We start from the raw sequence: 21,033 nt of genomic DNA, 5'->3' as shown, positions 1-21,033 counted from the left end.
GCTGCAAGCAGCTTCATCGGACCAGAACCTGTCATTGGCATCGTTTTAGGCTTTGCCAAACAAAGATTGAACACCTGGATGGCAAGAAGATTTATGGACTTCTGGCAGATTCTTCCAGAATTGGCTCACTCTAAGGCGTTTATTCACTCTTCGAAGCTTGATACCAAATAGTTGTTGGACTACAGTTGGGACGAATCACGATGTCTAACAGGCATTCTTACAGGTCACTGTCATTTGAATCATTATATGCAGAGACTCGGACTGTCTGAAGACAGTGTGTGTCGCCTCTGTTTGGAACATACAGAGCACATACTCTGTATCTGCCCCGCTGGGAACCAAACCAGGTTTTAGAGTTTGGCAGAGCCGTACTCTTACCATCTGACCTGAAAGACTACTCACCATACAAACTAATCGGCTTCTTTGAGGTCCTGGGTTTATCTGGTAGAGTGTAAATAGTTGTGAGCCACAATAAACCCTTGCGGGTTGCGGTGGAGGGTCGAATAGACCCACTCACTTTGGACCTAACCTTTCGAATAAAGGCCACAACATATTATATGAAAATTGAGAAGCAAAACTCCCTATGTTTTTATACCACTGTAACGGTCTAAATTTACTTGTAAATATTGTAGATATTGTTCGTTTATTTACTATGGAATCGACAGAATTGTCATTTATTGATGACGAACTTTTCGTCACAGCTAGGGACACATCTGGTTTGTCAGTGTGCCCGACCTACATTTTCAAAGAAGTTGTTACGTTTCAATTTAGCACTAGATCAAACTGCTCTTATGTGACCTTTCAAAACCACTACCTTACCTTTTAAGATCTTTATTCAGAGGATATTAACAATGTAATTCAGTTACAAGTTCATTTTATTCATTTAACATCATAGTAATGGGAATCTTCCGTTCCATAGAAAACCATACCTGAAATGTATAAGAATAAATGTATGCTCCCTGACTAACTGCTTTGACCAGTACTTACGCATTCTCCTATTGCCAATCGACGTTGGAGATCCGAAATTCCTCGCTAGGTTGAAATAGTTGTTATTGTTTGTTTCTCAGTTTTCTTCACCTATCATTTTTTTCAGCCGTTGTCTGCCTTATTCCCTATACCTTTCCGAGAATATTTCTTGCATAGATTGTTATTCATCACTTCCAGAAGGATTACTACATATTAGAGCCATATCGCCTGAAAAACAATATTAGTTAGCTCTGGTTTCTGAATACTGTTTGATATTTTCGGTAAATATTCTGCATAATACGAATGCTCTAATATTTGTACTGAAAGGGAAGGTTATGGCGACTTACCTTATATGTTTCTATTCCATCGCATGAATAAGGATTGGTAAATAGTTGAAAATAGGTTGGAACAATATATTTTGTAAATATTCGTAAACAAGGTTAAGAGACAGCTGTTGGTTGACATCTGCCGAACTTTCGTAGTGTCGTTCCGTCGACTTACACCGAACTAGTTCTACAGTTGTTCACGGGTGAGGGATTGATCGGTTACTCAAGTTGTCAAGGGTTGTTTTAGGGTTGCATTGCTTTGAGAAGGAGTTTTGATGGGTCATGGACTTGTTGATGATGTATCAAGTGGCTGTGGAGGAATTGTTAGATTTATGATGTTGTGCACAGCGCCCCCTTGGTGCTTGTAGTGTAGATTGGATGCACTGTGGCAACAACTGGTTAGCTGTCAGATGTGGCATTCTCTTAGTATTTGGAAGTTAGCCTTCGGTGAGCTTGGTTCGGAGTTCAAAGGGTATCATCAGACTGATTGTAGGATATATTTGGTTGTATTTGTGCCATCCTTCACGGGGATTATTTCTACAAGTCAGGATTGTATAGTGGAAGACTGGTTGGTCATTTTGGTGTGGATATTTGCAGTCGGAAACTTAAGCTCTTTTGAGGATTTGTGGTGGATACCGAACTCGTGCCAGGTGGAAGGATTTCCGAAATTAGATTCATAAGAAACAGAAGGCCCTCAGTCACTCATCAAGTCCCAGCAGGACTCCCGTGCAGAACACCGCACACGAAGAATCGTATAGAAAACCCCTTGGCCAGGGTAAGAATTTTACCATTAAATGTGTTTTAAATGATTTTAGTAATTTCTGGTTCCATCGTTATATCTCAACTGAATATTAGTATTGAAGAGAGGTTTCAACACTCATTCAATTTTCTTGATTTTTACGGATCATATGGTTATACAGGGCACCCAAAAATATACTCTTGTTATCTTGCTACTTTGCTTGATGAAAATATACCAGGGGTATTGATTAGTCAAATAGTCCTATTGAATGGGGGTTGAATCTCACCTTGTTTCATCTGATTCTGATTGAGAATTTTCTTCCGTAGGGTTTTTCTTCCTGTTTTTCTTCCTGTTTTTCTTCCTGTTTTTCTTCCTGCTTTTCTTCCTGCTTTTTTTTTGTCTTCGTCAAGGGTTCCTGTTTTCCTTTATTTTCTTTCTGGATCTTATTTGGTGATCCATTACTGGTCCAGCTTGTCGTGCCCTACAGGGTGATCTATCTTGGTGGTGCTACAGGGTGATCCATCTCCGCCGTACTACAGGGTGATCCACCGGTGCTACAGGGTGATCTATCTTGGTGGTGCTACAGGGTGATCCATCTCCGGTGCTACAGGGTGATCCATCTCCGCCATACTACAGGGTAGCCTAACACCATATACCGGGTGGCCCAAAAGGAGCACGCAAGTTATAATTGATTTAATTGAATATTTGTGATATACTGAGATATTTGAATAATTGTTGCCCTTATGTTTATTGATACCTGTTGATATAGTGTTTGTTTATCGTTTATTGATTAAGAGTTTGTTATTGATACCTGATTGACATAGATATTTGTGAAACGGAAATTGAGGTATATTCTTCCTTTCACGATTGCTGATTGACACCGATGCGCCTACGCCTGAGCTCACGTGACGCAAACGAGTTTGTCTTACCATCCGATACTAGTATTTACGATTTCACCTACTCAATTTTCGTGGTAGTTTTACTCGACGTATTGTAGTTTTTTTGAGCGTCGTTACTACCGTAATTTATGGCTGATTGAATTCGTGGTTAGATACACCGCGCTCTTGTATGGACATTTGAACATCGCGTAGTAGTGTGAATATTGCATTGTTGTCTTAGAAGCGTTGTTGGTTAATCCATGTAAGTTAGGATTACTGAATAAATCATATTGGGGATTTTTATCTTTTATTTCCAATATTAATTGGTAAGTTATTGATATTGTGAGTTACTTAGGGTATCTGGAGGATTAAATTTACCTGGCGCCCATTAAGATCTATTTGAAATTTGCTAAGTTGTTTAACCCACTCCCGTCTCCACTGTTTAGCTTAGCCGCGGATACCCATCTGTCTTATTTGTTACCGACAGATGATTTAGTCCCCTCTTGTGGTTTGTGAGGTGACATTTTTGGCGCCCAACGTGGGGCCCTTAAAAGAAGGTTTTTTTTTTGCGTTTTGGCGTTAGTAGGTGACTTTTGGAAACTTTGGAAAAATATAAATATTTTTTTTTTTTTTTTTTTTTTAATTGATACCACTCTAGTAGAATAGCGTTATGGCAAGAAGACTGGTAATAAATCGTCTTGATAAAGACGAACTGACCTATGAATTAGCATATCGGGGCGTAGCAACTGGCACTTGTGAGGAAATGAGACATCGTTTGGTTCAAGTAATGCAGATGGAAAGGTACGGCGAGAGTCTTCGATATCCTTCATATCCATTCACTTTCGAGGAAGATGAGGCTGCAATCAGAGGGAAACTAGATGATATCAGAAGGCTGATTGATGACATAACCGATTCTGGAACGAGTAGCGGGGCAATGAAACTTCAGACCAAGCTAGCACATGTGTTGAATCGTATAGACAATATGGACCCAGATAAGGATAAGGACAAAGAAACCCGGAAATCCGAACTCCTGGGTTTGGCTCTGTCGTTGATGGACGAATTTTCACATAAAGTTGACAGCAGCAAGAGAAGTGATACGAAGCGTGTGCCGGTTGCACTAAATCAATTAGAAAGCAGATTGGGAGCGCAATCATTCCATGCTAACTTAGGAGCAGTTGCTCGATCGTCTCTGACGGAAGATCCAGTCTTTGACCCATACTCAACCAGTAAAATGATTCCGCCTTATAAATGGAATCTGAAGAAGTTTTCTGGAGATGGTAAAGGAATGTCGGTGACAGCATTTTTCGAGGGAATAGAGGAGTTGAGACTAGCGCGACATGTCCCCAACGCTGTTTTGTTGGACTCAGGTGTGGACCTTTTTGCTGACAAGGCGTATCAATTTTATAAAGATTGTCGGAATCGAGTATCGACCTGGGAAGAACTAGTGGAAGAGTTTCGAGAAGAATATCTCTCTGCCAATCATTCTGACGCATTGTTCGAAGAATTGCAGAAAAGGACTCAACACCACTCAGAAACCATCGGAGTTTATCTTGCAGTGATGTCAAGCTACTTCAGCCGCCTAGGTTGCCCAATGACAGAGGAAGCTAAGCTGAACATAGTTATGAAGAATTTACATCCCTTTTACCAAGACAGATTACGTGAACCCTTACCCACAACCATTTCAGAACTTCGCTCGGTATGTCGAAGAATGGAAGCCAGAAGGGACATAATCAATAGCTACGTAGAACCATCAGCACGTCGTGGCAACGTGATAGAGAAGGATTTGGCTTTCGTAGAGGTCACCAAGGAATTGAATGCCTTAGAGATAGCAACGGCACGAATTCCGTCGAACAATCAGTCGAAGGAGATAGTATGTTTCCGATGCGATCAACCCGGACATCGTGCTATAGGATGTGCTCTACCGAAGCAACTGGAATGCTACAGATGTAAGAGAAAAGGGTATACCGTTCGTAATTGTCCAAACTGCTCCGTGTCGGGAAACGACAAGCGACGCCTTTGAATCGTCGAGGGGAAGGCGCTCGCAAATTGCACTCGGCGACTGCTATTCAACCAATCCTTGATTATATTCTGGATCACGCCGAAAACGATGAGAGACCCTACCTTAAAGTTGAAGTCTTGGGGCGTAGTTTACTGGGGTTATTAGACTCAGGTGCCTCAGCCACTATCTTGGGACACCCAGGTTGGCAAATCGTAAAAGATTTGGTACATTTGAATTCAGCAAAGAGAATTAGTTGCACTGTTGCCAATGGTCAAGTATGTGAAAGTATAGGAGAATGTGAAGTGCCATTTTGTTTAAGAGGCAAGCTGAAATTAATTCGAGTTTTAGTGGTTCCTGATGTCCCTCATCACTTAATTTTGGGAACGAATTTCTGGAGAGCAATGGGAGTGGTTCCGAATCTGAGGCACAACGAGTGGAAATTTTCTGAGGAAATTTGCTATCTGAACGCATTGGACCATCTTCGAGGACAAACAGTTTTATCACCATTGGAAGAGGCCCGGCTAAACGCTGTAGTAGAGAAGAACAAGGAGCTCATGGGGAATAATTTAGGCTGTACGAATCTAGCTGAACATGTCATCGTGACCAACTCACCACCCATCAAGCAGCGTTATTATCCAGTGTCGCCTATTATTCAACAACATATTGATCGAGAACTAACAGAGATGTTGAAGAACGATATTATCGAGAAGTCGAATAGTGGCTGGTCGTCACCGGTTCTTCTCGTTAAGAAGAAAGATGGGAGCTACCGCTTTTGCGTTGATTACAGAAAACTAAATTCGGTAACGGAACGAGACAGCTACCCTCTCCCATATGTTTCCCACACGCTCGATAAATTGAAAAATGCACATTATTTATCCTCTCTTGATATCAAGTCTGCGTATTGGCAAGTTCCTGTGGCGGAAAAGTCGAGACCGTATACAGCGTTTACCGTTCCTGGGCGTGGTTTGTTCCAATTTAAAAGGATGCCGTTCGGATTACATAATTCACCAGCAACGTGGCAGAGGTTGATCGATACCGTCCTAGGACCTGAACTAGAACCACACGTCTTCGTCTATTTGGATGATGTAGTGATCGTTACCGAAACTCTGGAGAAACATCTGACAATTCTTGATGAAGTTTTCCGCAGATTGAGAGAAGCAAATCTCACTGTTAGCTTCGAAAAGTGTCAATTTTGTAGGCCAGAAATGAAGTATTTGGGATACGTTGTAGATAGAAATGGGTTGCATGTCGACCCCGATAAAGTCAAGGCTATGTTGCAGCTTCCTAGACCAGAATCGGTAAAAGATGTCAGGAGACTGGTGGGTACTTTTTCCTGGTACAGGAGATTCATACCTGAGTTTGCATCCATCGTTTCTCCACTCACATCGCTGCTGAAAAAGGGTAGAAAGTTTGATTGGACCGAAACTTGCGATATCGCTTTTCAGAAGATGAAGGAACGTCTTATATCAGCACCAGTCTTGAGCTGTCCGGATTATTCCCTCCCATTTGTTCTGCAAACAGACGCCTCGGCATTTGGAATTGGCGCTGTTCTCACTCAGACTCGCGAGGATGAGGACGTAGTAATTTGCTATTTGAGTAGATCATTGACGAAACAAGAGCGCAATTTTTCTACTACAGAAAGGGAATGCTTGGCCGTGCTGTGGGCGATTGAAAAACTGCGACCTTATTTAGAAGCTATTCCGTTCACCGTAATAACCGATCACTATTCCTTGGTCTGGTTACAGAATTTGAAAGATCCATCAGGACGACTGGCAAGATGGGCAGTCCGCATGCAGCAATATGACTTCAAAATTGTTCACAGGAAAGGGAAGGATCACATCGTTCCTGACACCCTTTCTCGATCGGTCCCAGTCATTGATGCCATCAACCAGCAGATGAAAGAAGAGATTTTGGACAAGTGGTACCTGCGCGTGAAAGATCGAGTGAGTTTACAACCCGAAAAATACCCCAATTGGAGATTCTCTCAGGGATCACTCTACAAGTACGTCAAACCGTGTTACGTGGAATTAGAAGACCAAACCGACGTTTGGAAGTTAGTTGTACCAAAAGCGGATCGGAAGAAAATTCTTATTGAAGCTCATGCAGACCCGACCTCAGGACATCAAGGAATATTCAAAACCTACCATCGTATCAGGGAAAGGCATTATTGGCCAAAGATGAAATCTGACGTGTCGAAGTTTGTTCGAAATTGTTCCACTTGTTCCGCCTATAAACCCGACCTCAGAGGACCAAATGGACTAATGACTCCACAACCGAAAGTGACCCGGCCATGGGAAATGATCGCCAGTGATATCATGGGACCCTTACCTAGATCTACAAAAGGCAATAAATTTATCTTAGTCGTAACAGATTACTTTAGCAAGTTTTCATTAGTCTTTCCGCTAAGATCGTCAACAGCAGAAATCATCATAAGGAAGATCGAAGAGGAAGTTTTTCTGGTATATGGAGTTCCCCGAATTCTTTTGTGCGATAATGGGCCGCAATACCGATCTCGACAGATGAGAAAACTCGTGGAAGAATATAAGGTGAAAATTAGGTATAATGCCCATTATCATCCTCAGGCAAACCCGACTGAACGAGTGAACAGAACATTGAAGTCAATGTTGGCTATGTATGTGTCCGATAATCACAGGACCTGGGATTTCAACTTACCCAAGCTATCATGCGCCTTGAGAACGGCTCGACATGAGACGACTAACCACACTCCATATTTCGTGAATTTCGGCCGCTCAATGGTTTTGTGCGGAGAGGAGATCTCTCGGAGGAAAAATCTATTGGTTGATAGTGAACCTGCTGAAGATTCGAGGCCTGAAGGATTTAGAAAACTCTTTGAGGAGATAAGGAAAAGGTTAGATGTGGCTGCTCGAAAGAATGAAAAAACTTATAACCTTCGAAGAAGGAGTGAAGAATTTTGGCCAAATCAACCCGTTTGGAGGAAGAATTTTGTGGTATCGGAGGCGGACAAATATTTTAGTGCTAAGCTAGCGCCAAGATTTGTCGGGCCTTTTTATATTAAAAAAAGGGTATCCCCGTGGACATATGAATTAAGAGATGAAGACGGTAATTATAAGGGGATATGGAATGCGAAAGACCTAAAGTCAGCTAGCGCTGATGAAAATTTACGCTAGTAAATTTTCTTGAGGCAAGGGGGGAATTGTAACGGTCTAAATTTACTTGTAAATATTGTAGATATTGTTCGTTTATTTACTATGGAATCGACAGAATTGTCATTTATTGATGACGAACTTTTCGTCACAGCTAGGGACACATCTGGTTTGTCAGTGTGCCCGACCTACATTTTCAAAGAAGTTGTTACGTTTCAATTTAGCACTAGATCAAACTGCTCTTATGTGACCTTTCAAAACCACTACCTTACCTTTTAAGATCTTTATTCAGAGGATATTAACAATGTAATTCAGTTACAAGTTCATTTTATTCATTTAACATCATAGTAATGGGAATCTTCCGTTCCATAGAAAACCATACCTGAAATGTATAAGAATAAATGTATGCTCCCTGACTAACTGCTTTGACCAGTACTTACGCATTCTCCTATTGCCAATCGACGTTGGAGATCCGAAATTCCTCGCTAGGTTGAAATAGTTGTTATTGTTTGTTTCTCAGTTTTCTTCACCTATCATTTTTTTCAGCCGTTGTCTGCCTTATTCCCTATACCTTTCCGAGAATATTTCTTGCATAGATTGTTATTCATCACTTCCAGAAGGATTACTACATATTAGAGCCATATCGCCTGAAAAACAATATTAGTTAGCTCTGGTTTCTGAATACTGTTTGATATTTTCGGTAAATATTCTGCATAATACGAATGCTCTAATATTTGTACTGAAAGGGAAGGTTATGGCGACTTACCTTATATGTTTCTATTCCATCGCATGAATAAGGATTGGTAAATAGTTGAAAATAGGTTGGAACAATATATTTTGTAAATATTCGTAAACAAGGTTAAGAGACAGCTGTTGGTTGACATCTGCCGAACTTTCGTAGTGTCGTTCCGTCGACTTACACCGAACTAGTTCTACAGTTGTTCACGGGTGAGGGATTGATCGGTTACTCAAGTTGTCAAGGGTTGTTTTAGGGTTGCATTGCTTTGAGAAGGAGTTTTGATGGGTCATGGACTTGTTGATGATGTATCAAGTGGCTGTGGAGGAATTGTTAGATTTATGATGTTGTGCACAGCGCCCCCTTGGTGCTTGTAGTGTAGATTGGATGCACTGTGGCAACAACTGGTTAGCTGTCAGATGTGGCATTCTCTTAGTATTTGGAAGTTAGCCTTCGGTGAGCTTGGTTCGGAGTTCAAAGGGTATCATCAGACTGATTGTAGGATATATTTGGTTGTATTTGTGCCATCCTTCACGGGGATTATTTCTACAAGTCAGGATTGTATAGTGGAAGACTGGTTGGTCATTTTGGTGTGGATATTTGCAGTCGGAAACTTAAGCTCTTTTGAGGATTTGTGGTGGATACCGAACTCGTGCCAGGTGGAAGGATTTCCGAAATTAGATTCATAAGAAACAGAAGGCCCTCAGTCACTCATCAAGTCCCAGCAGGACTCCCGTGCAGAACACCGCACACGAAGAATCGTATAGAAAACCCCTTGGCCAGGGTAAGAATTTTACCATTAAATGTGTTTTAAATGATTTTAGTAATTTCTGGTTCCATCGTTATATCTCAACTGAATATTAGTATTGAAGAGAGGTTTCAACACTCATTCAATTTTCTTGATTTTTACGGATCATATGGTTATACAGGGCACCCAAAAATATACTCTTGTTATCTTGCTACTTTGCTTGATGAAAATATACCAGGGGTATTGATTAGTCAAATAGTCCTATTGAATGGGGGTTGAATCTCACCTTGTTTCATCTGATTCTGATTGAGAATTTTCTTCCGTAGGGTTTTTCTTCCTGTTTTTCTTCCTGTTTTTCTTCCTGTTTTTCTTCCTGCTTTTCTTCCTGCTTTTTTTTTGTCTTCGTCAAGGGTTCCTGTTTTCCTTTATTTTCTTTCTGGATCTTATTTGGTGATCCATTACTGGTCCAGCTTGTCGTGCCCTACAGGGTGATCTATCTTGGTGGTGCTACAGGGTGATCCATCTCCGCCGTACTACAGGGTGATCCACCGGTGCTACAGGGTGATCTATCTTGGTGGTGCTACAGGGTGATCCATCTCCGGTGCTACAGGGTGATCCATCTCCGCCATACTACAGGGTAGCCTAACACCATATACCGGGTGGCCCAAAAGGAGCACGCAAGTTATAATTGATTTAATTGAATATTTGTGATATACTGAGATATTTGAATAATTGTTGCCCTTATGTTTATTGATACCTGTTGATATAGTGTTTGTTTATCGTTTATTGATTAAGAGTTTGTTATTGATACCTGATTGACATAGATATTTGTGAAACGGAAATTGAGGTATATTCTTCCTTTCACGATTGCTGATTGACACCGATGCGCCTACGCCTGAGCTCACGCGACGCAAACGAGTTTGTCTTACCATCCGATACTAGTATTTACGATTTCACCTACTCAATTTTCGTGGTAGTTTTACTCGACGTATTGTAGTTTTTTTGAGCGTCGTTACTACCGTAATTTATGGCTGATTGAATTCGTGGTTAGATACACCGCGCTCTTGTATGGACATTTGAACATCGCGTAGTAGTGTGAATATTGCATTGTTGTCTTAGAAGCGTTGTTGGTTAATCCATGTAAGTTAGGATTACTGAATAAATCATATTGGGGATTTTTATCTTTTATTTCCAATATTAATTGGTAAGTTATTGATATTGTGAGTTACTTAGGGTATCTGGAGGATTAAATTTACCTGGCGCCCATTAAGATCTATTTGAAATTTGCTAAGTTGTTTAACCCACTCCCGTCTCCACTGTTTAGCTTAGCCGCGGATACCCATCTGTCTTATTTGTTACCGACAGATGATTTAGTCCCCTCTTGTGGTTTGTGAGGTGACACCACCTGTATTTGTATCTAAAGTTACTACAATTTTCAAACTTTCATTGTAGTTTATTGTATTCGTGTAGTGTAGTGTAATAACGTTAGTTGCAAATATATACAAAGTGGTATAAAACATAGGAAGTTTCATTTCCCAATTTTCTTGATGATCTCCTATCACGTGGTAACGGCTACGGGTGTAATAAGAGTTCCTTTGAAATAATTTCCTATGGTGTTTCACAAGGTTCTATGCTGAGACCTATATTTCTGCTATACATGAATTATATTTCAACATTGAAATATATAGGATCGATTGAATTATATGTAGATGAAATAATGGTTGCCTTAAACTGAAAGGGTTATATTTTTAGGAGTTAGTATAGAGTTACCCCTTTTGAAATTTATTGCTTATTTCTTTTCTTTGGAAGATCTCCACATTTTTTTGTATCAAGATGGAGTAGTATTGAGCCAAAAACTTTCTTTCCCAAAAAGTAGTTGCCTCTTTCCAAAACAACAACTAGTTAGGTGTATATAATGGCAAACAAAAAATATGATTATAGTCGAAAAGTTGATTTGTTGGAACAACATTGAGAAATTAACAAATACAATTTCTTCACTCACATGTTTTTTAGTTTATTCAATATTACATTACTCAATATCAATATGAGGTTCAGCTTCCATAACAATTTTGAAACAAAATCTATACATTACATCTGTCGTTTTCAGAACCAACGTCAAATTTATGTAAACCCAGAAATTTATTGAATAGTGAAAGACTACACAAATCACAAATCTGCTGTTCCATTCATTCCGTTATGATAAAAAAATATTCTGAAATTAAAAATCATGGCCAATGGCCGTAAGTGCCAAATGACGCAAATTAATTTTTTATGTTCAAAAAAGTTATATTTTCTAACACTTTCTTTTAGTAGAACTCTTTTATGATACTCAATTATTATTTTGTCATTTTCAAAACTCATCAATGCAGTTTGCTTCCTGTATAAACACAGGTTGTTTTTTTTTTTAAATAATAAAGTTATCATTATCCTGACCCTGTCAATTTCAACACCTTTATTTACTTTAGACCCATTATTCGTTCTCACCCTGTTGCGTCCTGTACGATGCGTCTGTTTGGCGGTTGTTTATGATCACTTGAAATCGTTGGATAAGATCAACTAATATATCGATACGAAACGTACGATAGAAAAATCAACATCACCTATAGAGAAATTGTGGGGCACGTAGGATTCCCTATGTGATTTCCAAATAAACGCTTATGATTTTTCCATTTTTTTCCCACTATATAATCGATCACTATCACAACAAATATTCTATGGTATCTGCAGGTCACTCTGTGACTTTGGAGCTTCGTAAATGAAACCTATACTGTTTTGCTAAAATTGCAGGCCATCTTTATTGGTTTATAACGGAAGTATTTCTTAGATTCCCAACTTGTAACAACGAGTATATCTTTGATTGAATTAACTTCATTCGTAATGGTATCCAAAAAGTTAATCGTGAATATTATGTTTCTAGGTATCGAAGTAAATCAACAGATTTCGATAGAGAACAGCCCCAGCACTTCTCCTACGATGAAGATGTATTTTTCGACGACAAGCATCGCCAGTTCAAAGAATTCCCGGTACCGAAGGTTAGGCAACGGTATGTTCCCGAAGAAGCAATCAAATATTATCAAGACAGTTCTAGAAGTAGCGACAGGGGCCCGAAGAGTCCAACTAGATGCAATCCAGACGATCCTCGATACTACACCGAACCAGTAATAGATCCCAAATCAATTCCAAGACCGACATCATACAAAGAAAATTCTGGCAAACTCCGTAGTAAAAGCGAAAGGGAAGAGAGGTCTGCGAGGTCCCAAGAATACTTCGAGGAGAATACTCTGAACAGGAGAAATGCTCAATATCGACAAGCGTCGCCAGCTTCGGATGAAGTTAAGGCTCCGAGAGATCGTTTCAAAGACGCCAAGGAAAAGTTTCTGCTGATGGAAAGAGAACGGTTGGAGAATGAGAGAAGGGGGCCTGAACCTCCCATATCTCCGGTGCAGCTGAAGGAGAAACAACCTTATGGAAAGAAATACGAAAATGGGGGATACGGAAAAGAAACTTCTAGAAACAGTTATGATGAACGGTAAAAATTGTGCTCAATAATTTATTTACAGAATTGTCTATTTCTTTAACTGAATCAAATATAAAATTTCACGGCCGGGGATAACTATTTTCGGGTTTTTTGGCTGTGGTCTGTAAGTTTCATGCCTGTTACTATGGTAGACATCATCAAAGAAGATGAGATAACGGTCATAGTGCTCGAGTAGTTGTCAACGCAGAGACTACAATGCCCGCAATATCATCATTGGTGGGTGTGGTTTCGTTTCTCTTTATTGGCTCAAATGACCTTATTTGTGTATAATCAAGGACAGGTAGCCATATTTTACTAACGTTCATTGCCTCTTCCTTTCTATTGAAGTCTTCCTTATGTAATGCTGAGTTTTATCGAGTATTGGTGTATTTTCGAATGAGATGATGTGAGGGCCGTCTTTGAGAGCCGAAGGCAACAATTTCTTTTTTGTGGTTCCAATGTAGATTGACCCATAGCTACAAGAGATACGGTATACCCCAGGTGTTGCTAAAGGCTCTCTGGAATCGTTAGCTGACCATAGACTTTCTCTGATAGTTTTCGTTGGCCTCAATATTGGCTTCACATCGTGTTTCTCTAACGAGGTATGTTAAAAAAATAACAGATATTTTCAAAATTAACAAGTTTGGAGAATCCGATTTCCATTTTTTATTACGAGTAAGTATATTTTTTTTGGTACCTTGGGAGCTGTCTGACTTGTCCATTTAGTCCAAGTCTCCAGAAAACACTGCAGCCTCTTGGGTTCATTGCATTTATTCTCCCATCTTCTCATGATAATCATTCCACCAGTCTTGTTCCCTGTACTAGTTTGTACAGGTTCCGTGTTGGATGTTCGTCATATTCTTCTGGACGTAATTTCGTACGTCCATATATTGCCTGCCTCCTGTGATTCAGTGCCTCACATTCGCATAAGATATGTACAGCTGTTTCTATTCCTTCGTTGCATAATCTGCAGCTGAGTTCTCCGCTGTACAGCCTCATTTTATTCAGGTGTCCTCTAAGCTGACAATGACCGGTTAGTAACCCTGTAATTATTCTGAGCCGATCCCTACTATATTGAAGTAGTTCTTCGGTTTTTTTTGGACAGTTCCCTAATTTTACTGTGTTTGTTGCCAGGTACTTTTGTCCAGTACTCTGTGTGCTTGTTATTGGTCCATGTCCTAATCTGGTTCCGTACCAATGATTTTGGTACCCCTAGAGCTGGTTCAGAACCTATATATGAAGTTGATGATCCGCGTCTAGCGCATTCATCAGCTTTATTATTACCTGTGATTCCTGAATGCCCTGGCACCCAGTACAAAGTTAATTTGTTCCTGTTTGCAAGTTCATTCAGTTCTTCATGGCATTCCTAGACCAGTTTTGATGTCATCTTCGGGTTTGTCAGAGCCCCTAGTGCGCTCTTGCTGTCTGTTAAAATATTGAGGTCTCAATTCAATAAGCCTTGCACACTGCAAGATAGCATACACTTCCGCCTGAAAGACGAATGTGTATAGTTCTAGCGGATGGCTGTAGTTTAAATTTCTATTCGCTCGGTATATTCCAGTATGTTGGTATACATGCCCCTGAATTATGACACAATTTTCAACCGTATTCATTGTTTACTTTGTCTGTGGCAGCCGCTATGGTGAGGCGTATTTTTAGGATTTCCACGATTTTCGCTTGTTGGAACAAACAAACAAACAATTTGTATCTATTGTGTTTGAAATGTCAATAGAGGTCTATATTGAGTCTGTTATTCGTGAAACCAAATGAAAAAAAGAAATACGTGTTTGCCGATGGTGCACATCAATATAAAATTTAAACTGAGACTGATATGAATAATTTGACTCATTCCGTATGATTTCAAATTTGAATACCAAATTCAGTTTGGAAATAATTCTCTATTCAGATCATGTTGTTGGGGTCCATTAGTCGTTGGACCCCTGGATGTATATCCGGGTAATCTGCAATGGTTTTTGGGTAAGCCAGTTCAAATTCCATTCCTCTCAGTCGTATGGGGGTGTGAGAGAACTGATGGTCATACATTCAGTTTGTATGCTTATACATATATCTGTTTAAATGCTGCGAGAAAAATCATCTCATACATATGTTGAAGTTACAACGTAGAGGAGAACATTTATTCAATGCATTGATAACTACGTTGAAGTTTTCAGTTGTAAATAATAAATAATTACGAGTAGCTTGAATTTTGTGGTCGGATCGACTACACAATTGCAGTCGCATTCCAGCGAACTCAAGCCGCCCATAAGAAATACTGTACTACACATACACGGGCGTTCACAAAAGTCAAAACGGACGTCTGCAGTCACTTGCTGCTGATCTCCGCTGAGATGTCATCGCGGCATCCGCCGTACACTAACCACAAACTTGCAGTCGTACCCAACCGCGTACACCGTGGTGTACTTTTTCTCATATTGGTCTCACAGCATTCAATTTTTGATGTCAGTTGCCTCAACTGCAAGTGCGGTTTATATGACTGCAAGTCGACCACAAAAATGTGGTTGGGTCAACCGCGAAGTACAGTCAACGTGACCACAATGTTGTGGTTTCCTCGACTGCAAATATGTGGTCCGCGTACGGCCGGACTTAGAAAAGGTATTGAGAACGCCGAAACTAATTTAAATATTTTTTGTGTTCACTATAAAAAATTCTAATAATTACATGAATTATTTTAATTCGTTCATACATTTGAACTGCTGTCTCACTAAAAAAAGTCCTTTTGTCTTTAGCATCATCTGAAACAGTTCTCTTGCAGCTTGAAACCGTCTAACTTTCCAAGTTTTCATGAAACACTGCATTTTTTACTATGTTTGCCGAACATTTCCACAATTAAGGACGTAAGGTCACTTAATGAAAAGTTCTCGAGAATGTGCTGTGGTATATTTTCCTTTTACTTTTTATATCAACTCATTTTCTGATCTGCCTCATATGAGGTTGATAATCCGTGTCTGGAACAATTTCAATTCTTTAGTTTCCCCTACCTTAACACTTCGAGGCAGGTTGTTATTGTCCGTCAGTTCGTTGAGTTATTTATTCACACCATTCCCAGACCTATTTCGATGCCACTTTTGGATTCATCAATGCCCTGACTGTGACTTAACTGGCGATAGGAATACTGATTCCCCCATTTTGTTGATTTTTCTTGCATTTCAACCGCCAAGTTTGTGTCGAAATTGAAGTTGGGTCTGTGAATATGTTCGATGTTCATTCGCCAACATATTTCTATTCCTTGTGATCCACTCTTGCTTCTCTTATTACTATAAGATAAAAAAGAGTAGTTTCGATAGTGTCCTCAATGCTGCTGGTGGCATGTTTCTCATTGCTCGCGGTGCACCCTGTCAGTTTGTTCCATCTTCGAATTGGAAACGTATATATTATGGCTTTGACTACGGTTCTGTATGATCAAAATATCAATAGTTTCAATTCCCACGGCTCATCCAGAGTGCACCATTTAAATGTTAGTTCTATGTCATTCTAGGATTTATTATAACTCCCAAATATTTACAGCTCTTTTCCATTTTTTTTCACTTCGAAAGTACAGATATCTAAATACCTTTGTACTGGTCAAGGTAGACGGGCTTATATTTAGCCCTTCTTGTTTAGAAGCCTCATTATGTTATGACAGTTGACTAAGTTGTTTACATAATTTACTACTTTCTGGCTCTTATGCTAGTGTTTTATAACACTGTAATGGACAAAACCTTCTAGTGTTGCAATGGACAGAACCGTTTTCATCACTCCTAACATATTTGGGTGTGTTTTTGGCGAAATGATTTCGATTCCATCGATTTGGAGTATTATTCAACCTCAAAGTAGGTAACTCCAAATCAAATTTTCCAGCCTCTTATACTTTATATCGTTTTTTTTTCCAATTTGCATCTTGAATAATACAAAATGTCTTGTCATGTCATGATGTTTCGAAATTTCAGAGTGAAAAACTGTAGTATCGTAAGAATGCATAATTATCTGTATACTTCACAATGTTATACCTATAGTTCTTCGTGGTTTTCATCATCACATTCCTCTTATTTTTTGTTCAGGTTGGTGTTTTTGTTCTGCACTTTCTGGATTCTGTTTACTTCTTGCTTTGCCTGCTCCATCAATGAGGCTTCTTTATTCAAAACAAGTTCTATTGGGCCAGTTTTCATAACCACAACGAATCTATCTTGTACCTTATACATTAGCTTATCACCAGAATCACATTGCGACGGTGTATTTTTAATCCTCAAATACGAATTGTTTACAGACTCCTGTTCTTATCATAGCAAATCAAACTTTATTCTTCTGCGATACACAAACAGCCTTGGTTTATAATGTGTCCCTAATAACTGCATTAACGTATCAAAATCTTTGCTTTTATGCTTATCTGGATTGCATAATCTCCAGAACCTGATATACCTCCTCACTCAACAATGTGGATAGAACTGCAACTTTCCTTTCCCCCTCCACCATATTAGCGACTAAATACTGCTCCAACCGTTCCTGAAATACCTCGAAGTCATCCTCTTGTTTAAAAACTGCCAAAGAAAACACATTGCCCGTATTTACAACCGTTATTACTTGTTGTTTTGCTGGACTGGACATCTTCGATAAAATGCTGTTAAGTTTCCACTCGTCGCCAAATTATTTGTAATACAAACAATGAACGATGAATACTTTAATTAAAACTAACCCACCACTACATTACAAGAACACACAACATACCGGGAAGATAACCTACAAGAAGGGATGGCGTGCTAACCTAATCGAATATACTATTTTACAAAGAAGTAGAACTATGGTTATAACATTGGGGAGTATACAGACAATTATGCATTCTTACGATACTACATATACATATATCAAATTAAATGCCTTCGAAAAAAATATAATTTACATAATTGAACTATCTGTGCTCTGTTGCAACGTTAATAATGATGTTTTTTATCTTAGTTATTATGACGACCGGAGAGGACATTTGGAAGAAGTGCGACCGAAACCGGCCCCGAGACACCTCCCTGAGGAACACCGTTACAGAGAGAGAAATGGCGAGCGCAGCATGAGAGAGCGAGAAAGAGACGAGCCTCTCGATAGATACCGTCATACCGATAAGTTCGATCCGAAGAGGAGGTCAATGTTTTCACTGATAGAAGAGGAGCACCGAAAAAAACTCAAATGAAATTGCTAAAGAACTAAAACGAAGATCCTATATGGATGGCAACACTTACGAGGAGGATATGGACAGATTCAACAGAGACAGATACTATCAAGATATGCCCGAATCCGATAGATTTTTAGATAATTATTCCAAGCCGAGCATAGAACCAGATAAAATAAGCGAAATTAAGCACGATCAAAAGTTCGTGAAGAACCAGAAGGTTGTTAAGAACTCAGCTGGTTATAGGCACAGTTACGCAGAGCCCAAGATGAGGATGGAGAAGAGTGGAAAAAAAAACTTTTCCGAAATGCTGCATAGAACTAACAGTTCTGTAGGTAATAATGGTAGGGTCGGTATAGCAAGTGTCCACCCATATTAGTTGATAGTTGTTATATATATAGATATCTTGTCCAATGGATTGAATGATGCGGTTTTAGGTTCTTTAATAATTTTGTGATATTTTTCTAGAAAGAGGTACGTAGAAAAATATTTTCAGAATACAGATACTCTCACGTACGAAGTATAAATTGGATATATTTGGAATTGTTGAAATGATCTATATTATGTGTCTCAGACTGAGCATGAACATCCATGCCATTCTTAGAAGAAATAGTGGTTGAAAACATTGAACTATGTGATAGAAGATTTATTTTCGTACTTGACCTCTGAAAAAATAGAATGGTGGTAGTATTTTTTCAATTTCACTACTGGAGAATGTGAGTTTACAATTAGTTACGATAATATTTATATTGAACGACTTGATGGAAATATTAACCCAAGAGCTAGTGACAAAAAAAACTGACAATGAAAAAATTTCAATCGAAATAATTATTTCAAAATGATCTTATTTGATAAAAAATCAAATTGAATATTATAAATAAATATAGACTACTTACAATTAATATTAAAAAAATTACTTATTGTGGTGAAAGTACTTGAAAACGAATCATATGATTTTTAATTTAATTATTTTTAATTAAAAAAAAACATCTAATAATACAAATCTCAGAAACCCACGTTAGTTATAAAGGCATACTGATGATGAATATGAAATTGAGACAAGATTTAAAGAAAAATAATTCAAACTAAGGTTGTTAATCGTAAGATTCTCCAATAGAAAATTTGAATAATAATTTTTTTTTTCGGACTAGTCTCTCTAAGAAACGTAATATTTTCAAAACTGGACATACAGATTTCATTGTAGAATCATAACGGAGGAAATAATCACACCTACGTGTTGAATCAAAACTATTGAAAATATTTATTCCACACCAGAACAAAAGTTCCACACCAAGTTAGCATCATCAGGAATAGTCTATAATTGATTAGAGTTTGTATGTACATATGGAAGAACCATCATCTTACATAATGGAGGTTATTAAGTGTTACTTCCTTATTAAATTTTATTTCCTAATTCATATATTATTGACAGCCTGGTATAATACCTATTATTTCCATGTTTTCTATCTGCAATTATTATGTAAGAGAGTGAATAACGGGCCTTTGTCACTATTTATGAACCTCATTTCAGTTATTTTCATTTATGAACTTCAAAAAAAGTCCTGGACATGTCTAACTAATTCTGTAGCCGAATAGCTGAAAAATGTTCCATATATCGAGTTTTTATATCCCGTTAAGTTTGACCAACATTCGTAACATCCTAAACTCCAAACTTCAGAGCTTATTTGGTGAATCTCAGACTTTTTTTGTCTAAACTGCCTTTTGGGTTGCCAAACACTTGCTGAAATGTATAGGTAGTTTTGAAAACCACTTTCATGTTTGCTTTTTCGAATCCATTAGACTATTTTGTTTCATGTAGAAGAACTATAAATTACTCCAAATATTCGTTTACTAATCAACTTATCGAGTATGGAAAACCATTTCAGTTATTTCCTTGATAACTCATCTTTCAAGATAAACTTTCGTTCTGATTTGAGAAAAGTGTTTTCAATAGATTGATTCACGCCAGAAGTGTTATTTCAACCTATTAAATTTAATGAAAAAAAACTTTTTGAAATCAATCGTTCAAACTGCCTCTGATGCAATGATCAATCAACATAGTCCGATACAAAGTGGAATAATATTATCAGAAGTTGAACATTTTAGTTTTTATATTACCCAAGATTTCAAAACTGCCTTTAATCTTCCTGCTGTAGTAGTAGTATATACTTGTTTCCTAATTAGACTTAACCTTCCTCCTCTATATAAAATAATTGCTCATGTTTTTAATATATTTTTATACAATTGAAAAAATCAAATTATATGTTAAGTAAATATTCACAAGCATTAACATTAAAACGTATTTTTATCCAAATGTTTTGTATTATATTAAAAGTGACCCTTATATTCTTATAGTATATTTTTTGAAATATTTATTTTTTTCTGATGTGCCTATGTATTTGTTAGATTCATTTCTATTGTAAATTTGTGGTGAAATTTAGTTTTACTCTGAGAAGATTTGATCTTTAAGTTTTACTGTACGTTATTTTTTACATAATTTTAACAATATTGTATTGTTTTTTTTCTGTTGTTTTCTGATATTTTATATCAATAAAATCTATTCTTTCAGTTCCAGTTATTCACAAAACCATTGAGTACTTTCCACAAAATAGAGAATGAAAATAAATGAATAACTAATGACAGGCTCGGCTCTAGAGCTTTTGGTGCCCCATTTTGATGGTGTGGCCCATTTTGATGGCGTGCTCCATTTTGATGGCGTGCCCCATTCCGATTTTTTCTGAATGTTCCATGTTTTCATAACAGAAATCAAAAAATATACTGAAACATAATGAAAACGAAATATTTTATCGAAAACTCAACAATTTGACATTTTAGAGTTGATAATTC

The 21,033-nt window shown here is 38.2% G+C and overlaps 1 protein-coding gene across 1 annotated transcript in view; it reads left to right on the top strand.

The window, feature by feature from the left end:
- The window catches only part of LOC111504914 (uncharacterized), a 148,084-nt gene extending 127,330 nt beyond the window's left edge, over window positions 1-20,754 (top strand). Inside the window, 3 exon segments of the mRNA XM_023159636.2 lie at window positions 12,432-13,043; window positions 17,982-18,192; window positions 18,194-20,754. Of these exon segments, the coding sequence (XP_023015404.2) occupies window positions 12,432-13,043; window positions 17,982-18,192; window positions 18,194-18,565 (1,195 nt within the window). The 3' untranslated portion in view covers window positions 18,566-20,754.
- Window positions 20,755-21,033: the final 279 nt, after the last annotated feature.

The sequence above is a fragment of the Leptinotarsa decemlineata genome, unplaced genomic scaffold, assembly GCF_025532065.1.
Source record: "Leptinotarsa decemlineata unplaced genomic scaffold, Ldec_3_MD MMD2_tig00026354_RagTag_RagTag, whole genome shotgun sequence".
In the NCBI taxonomy this organism is placed as follows: domain Eukaryota; kingdom Metazoa; phylum Arthropoda; class Insecta; order Coleoptera; family Chrysomelidae; genus Leptinotarsa; species Leptinotarsa decemlineata.
Note: the sequence above shows the minus strand (reverse complement) of the source record. Positions and strands in the feature narration are given on the sequence as shown.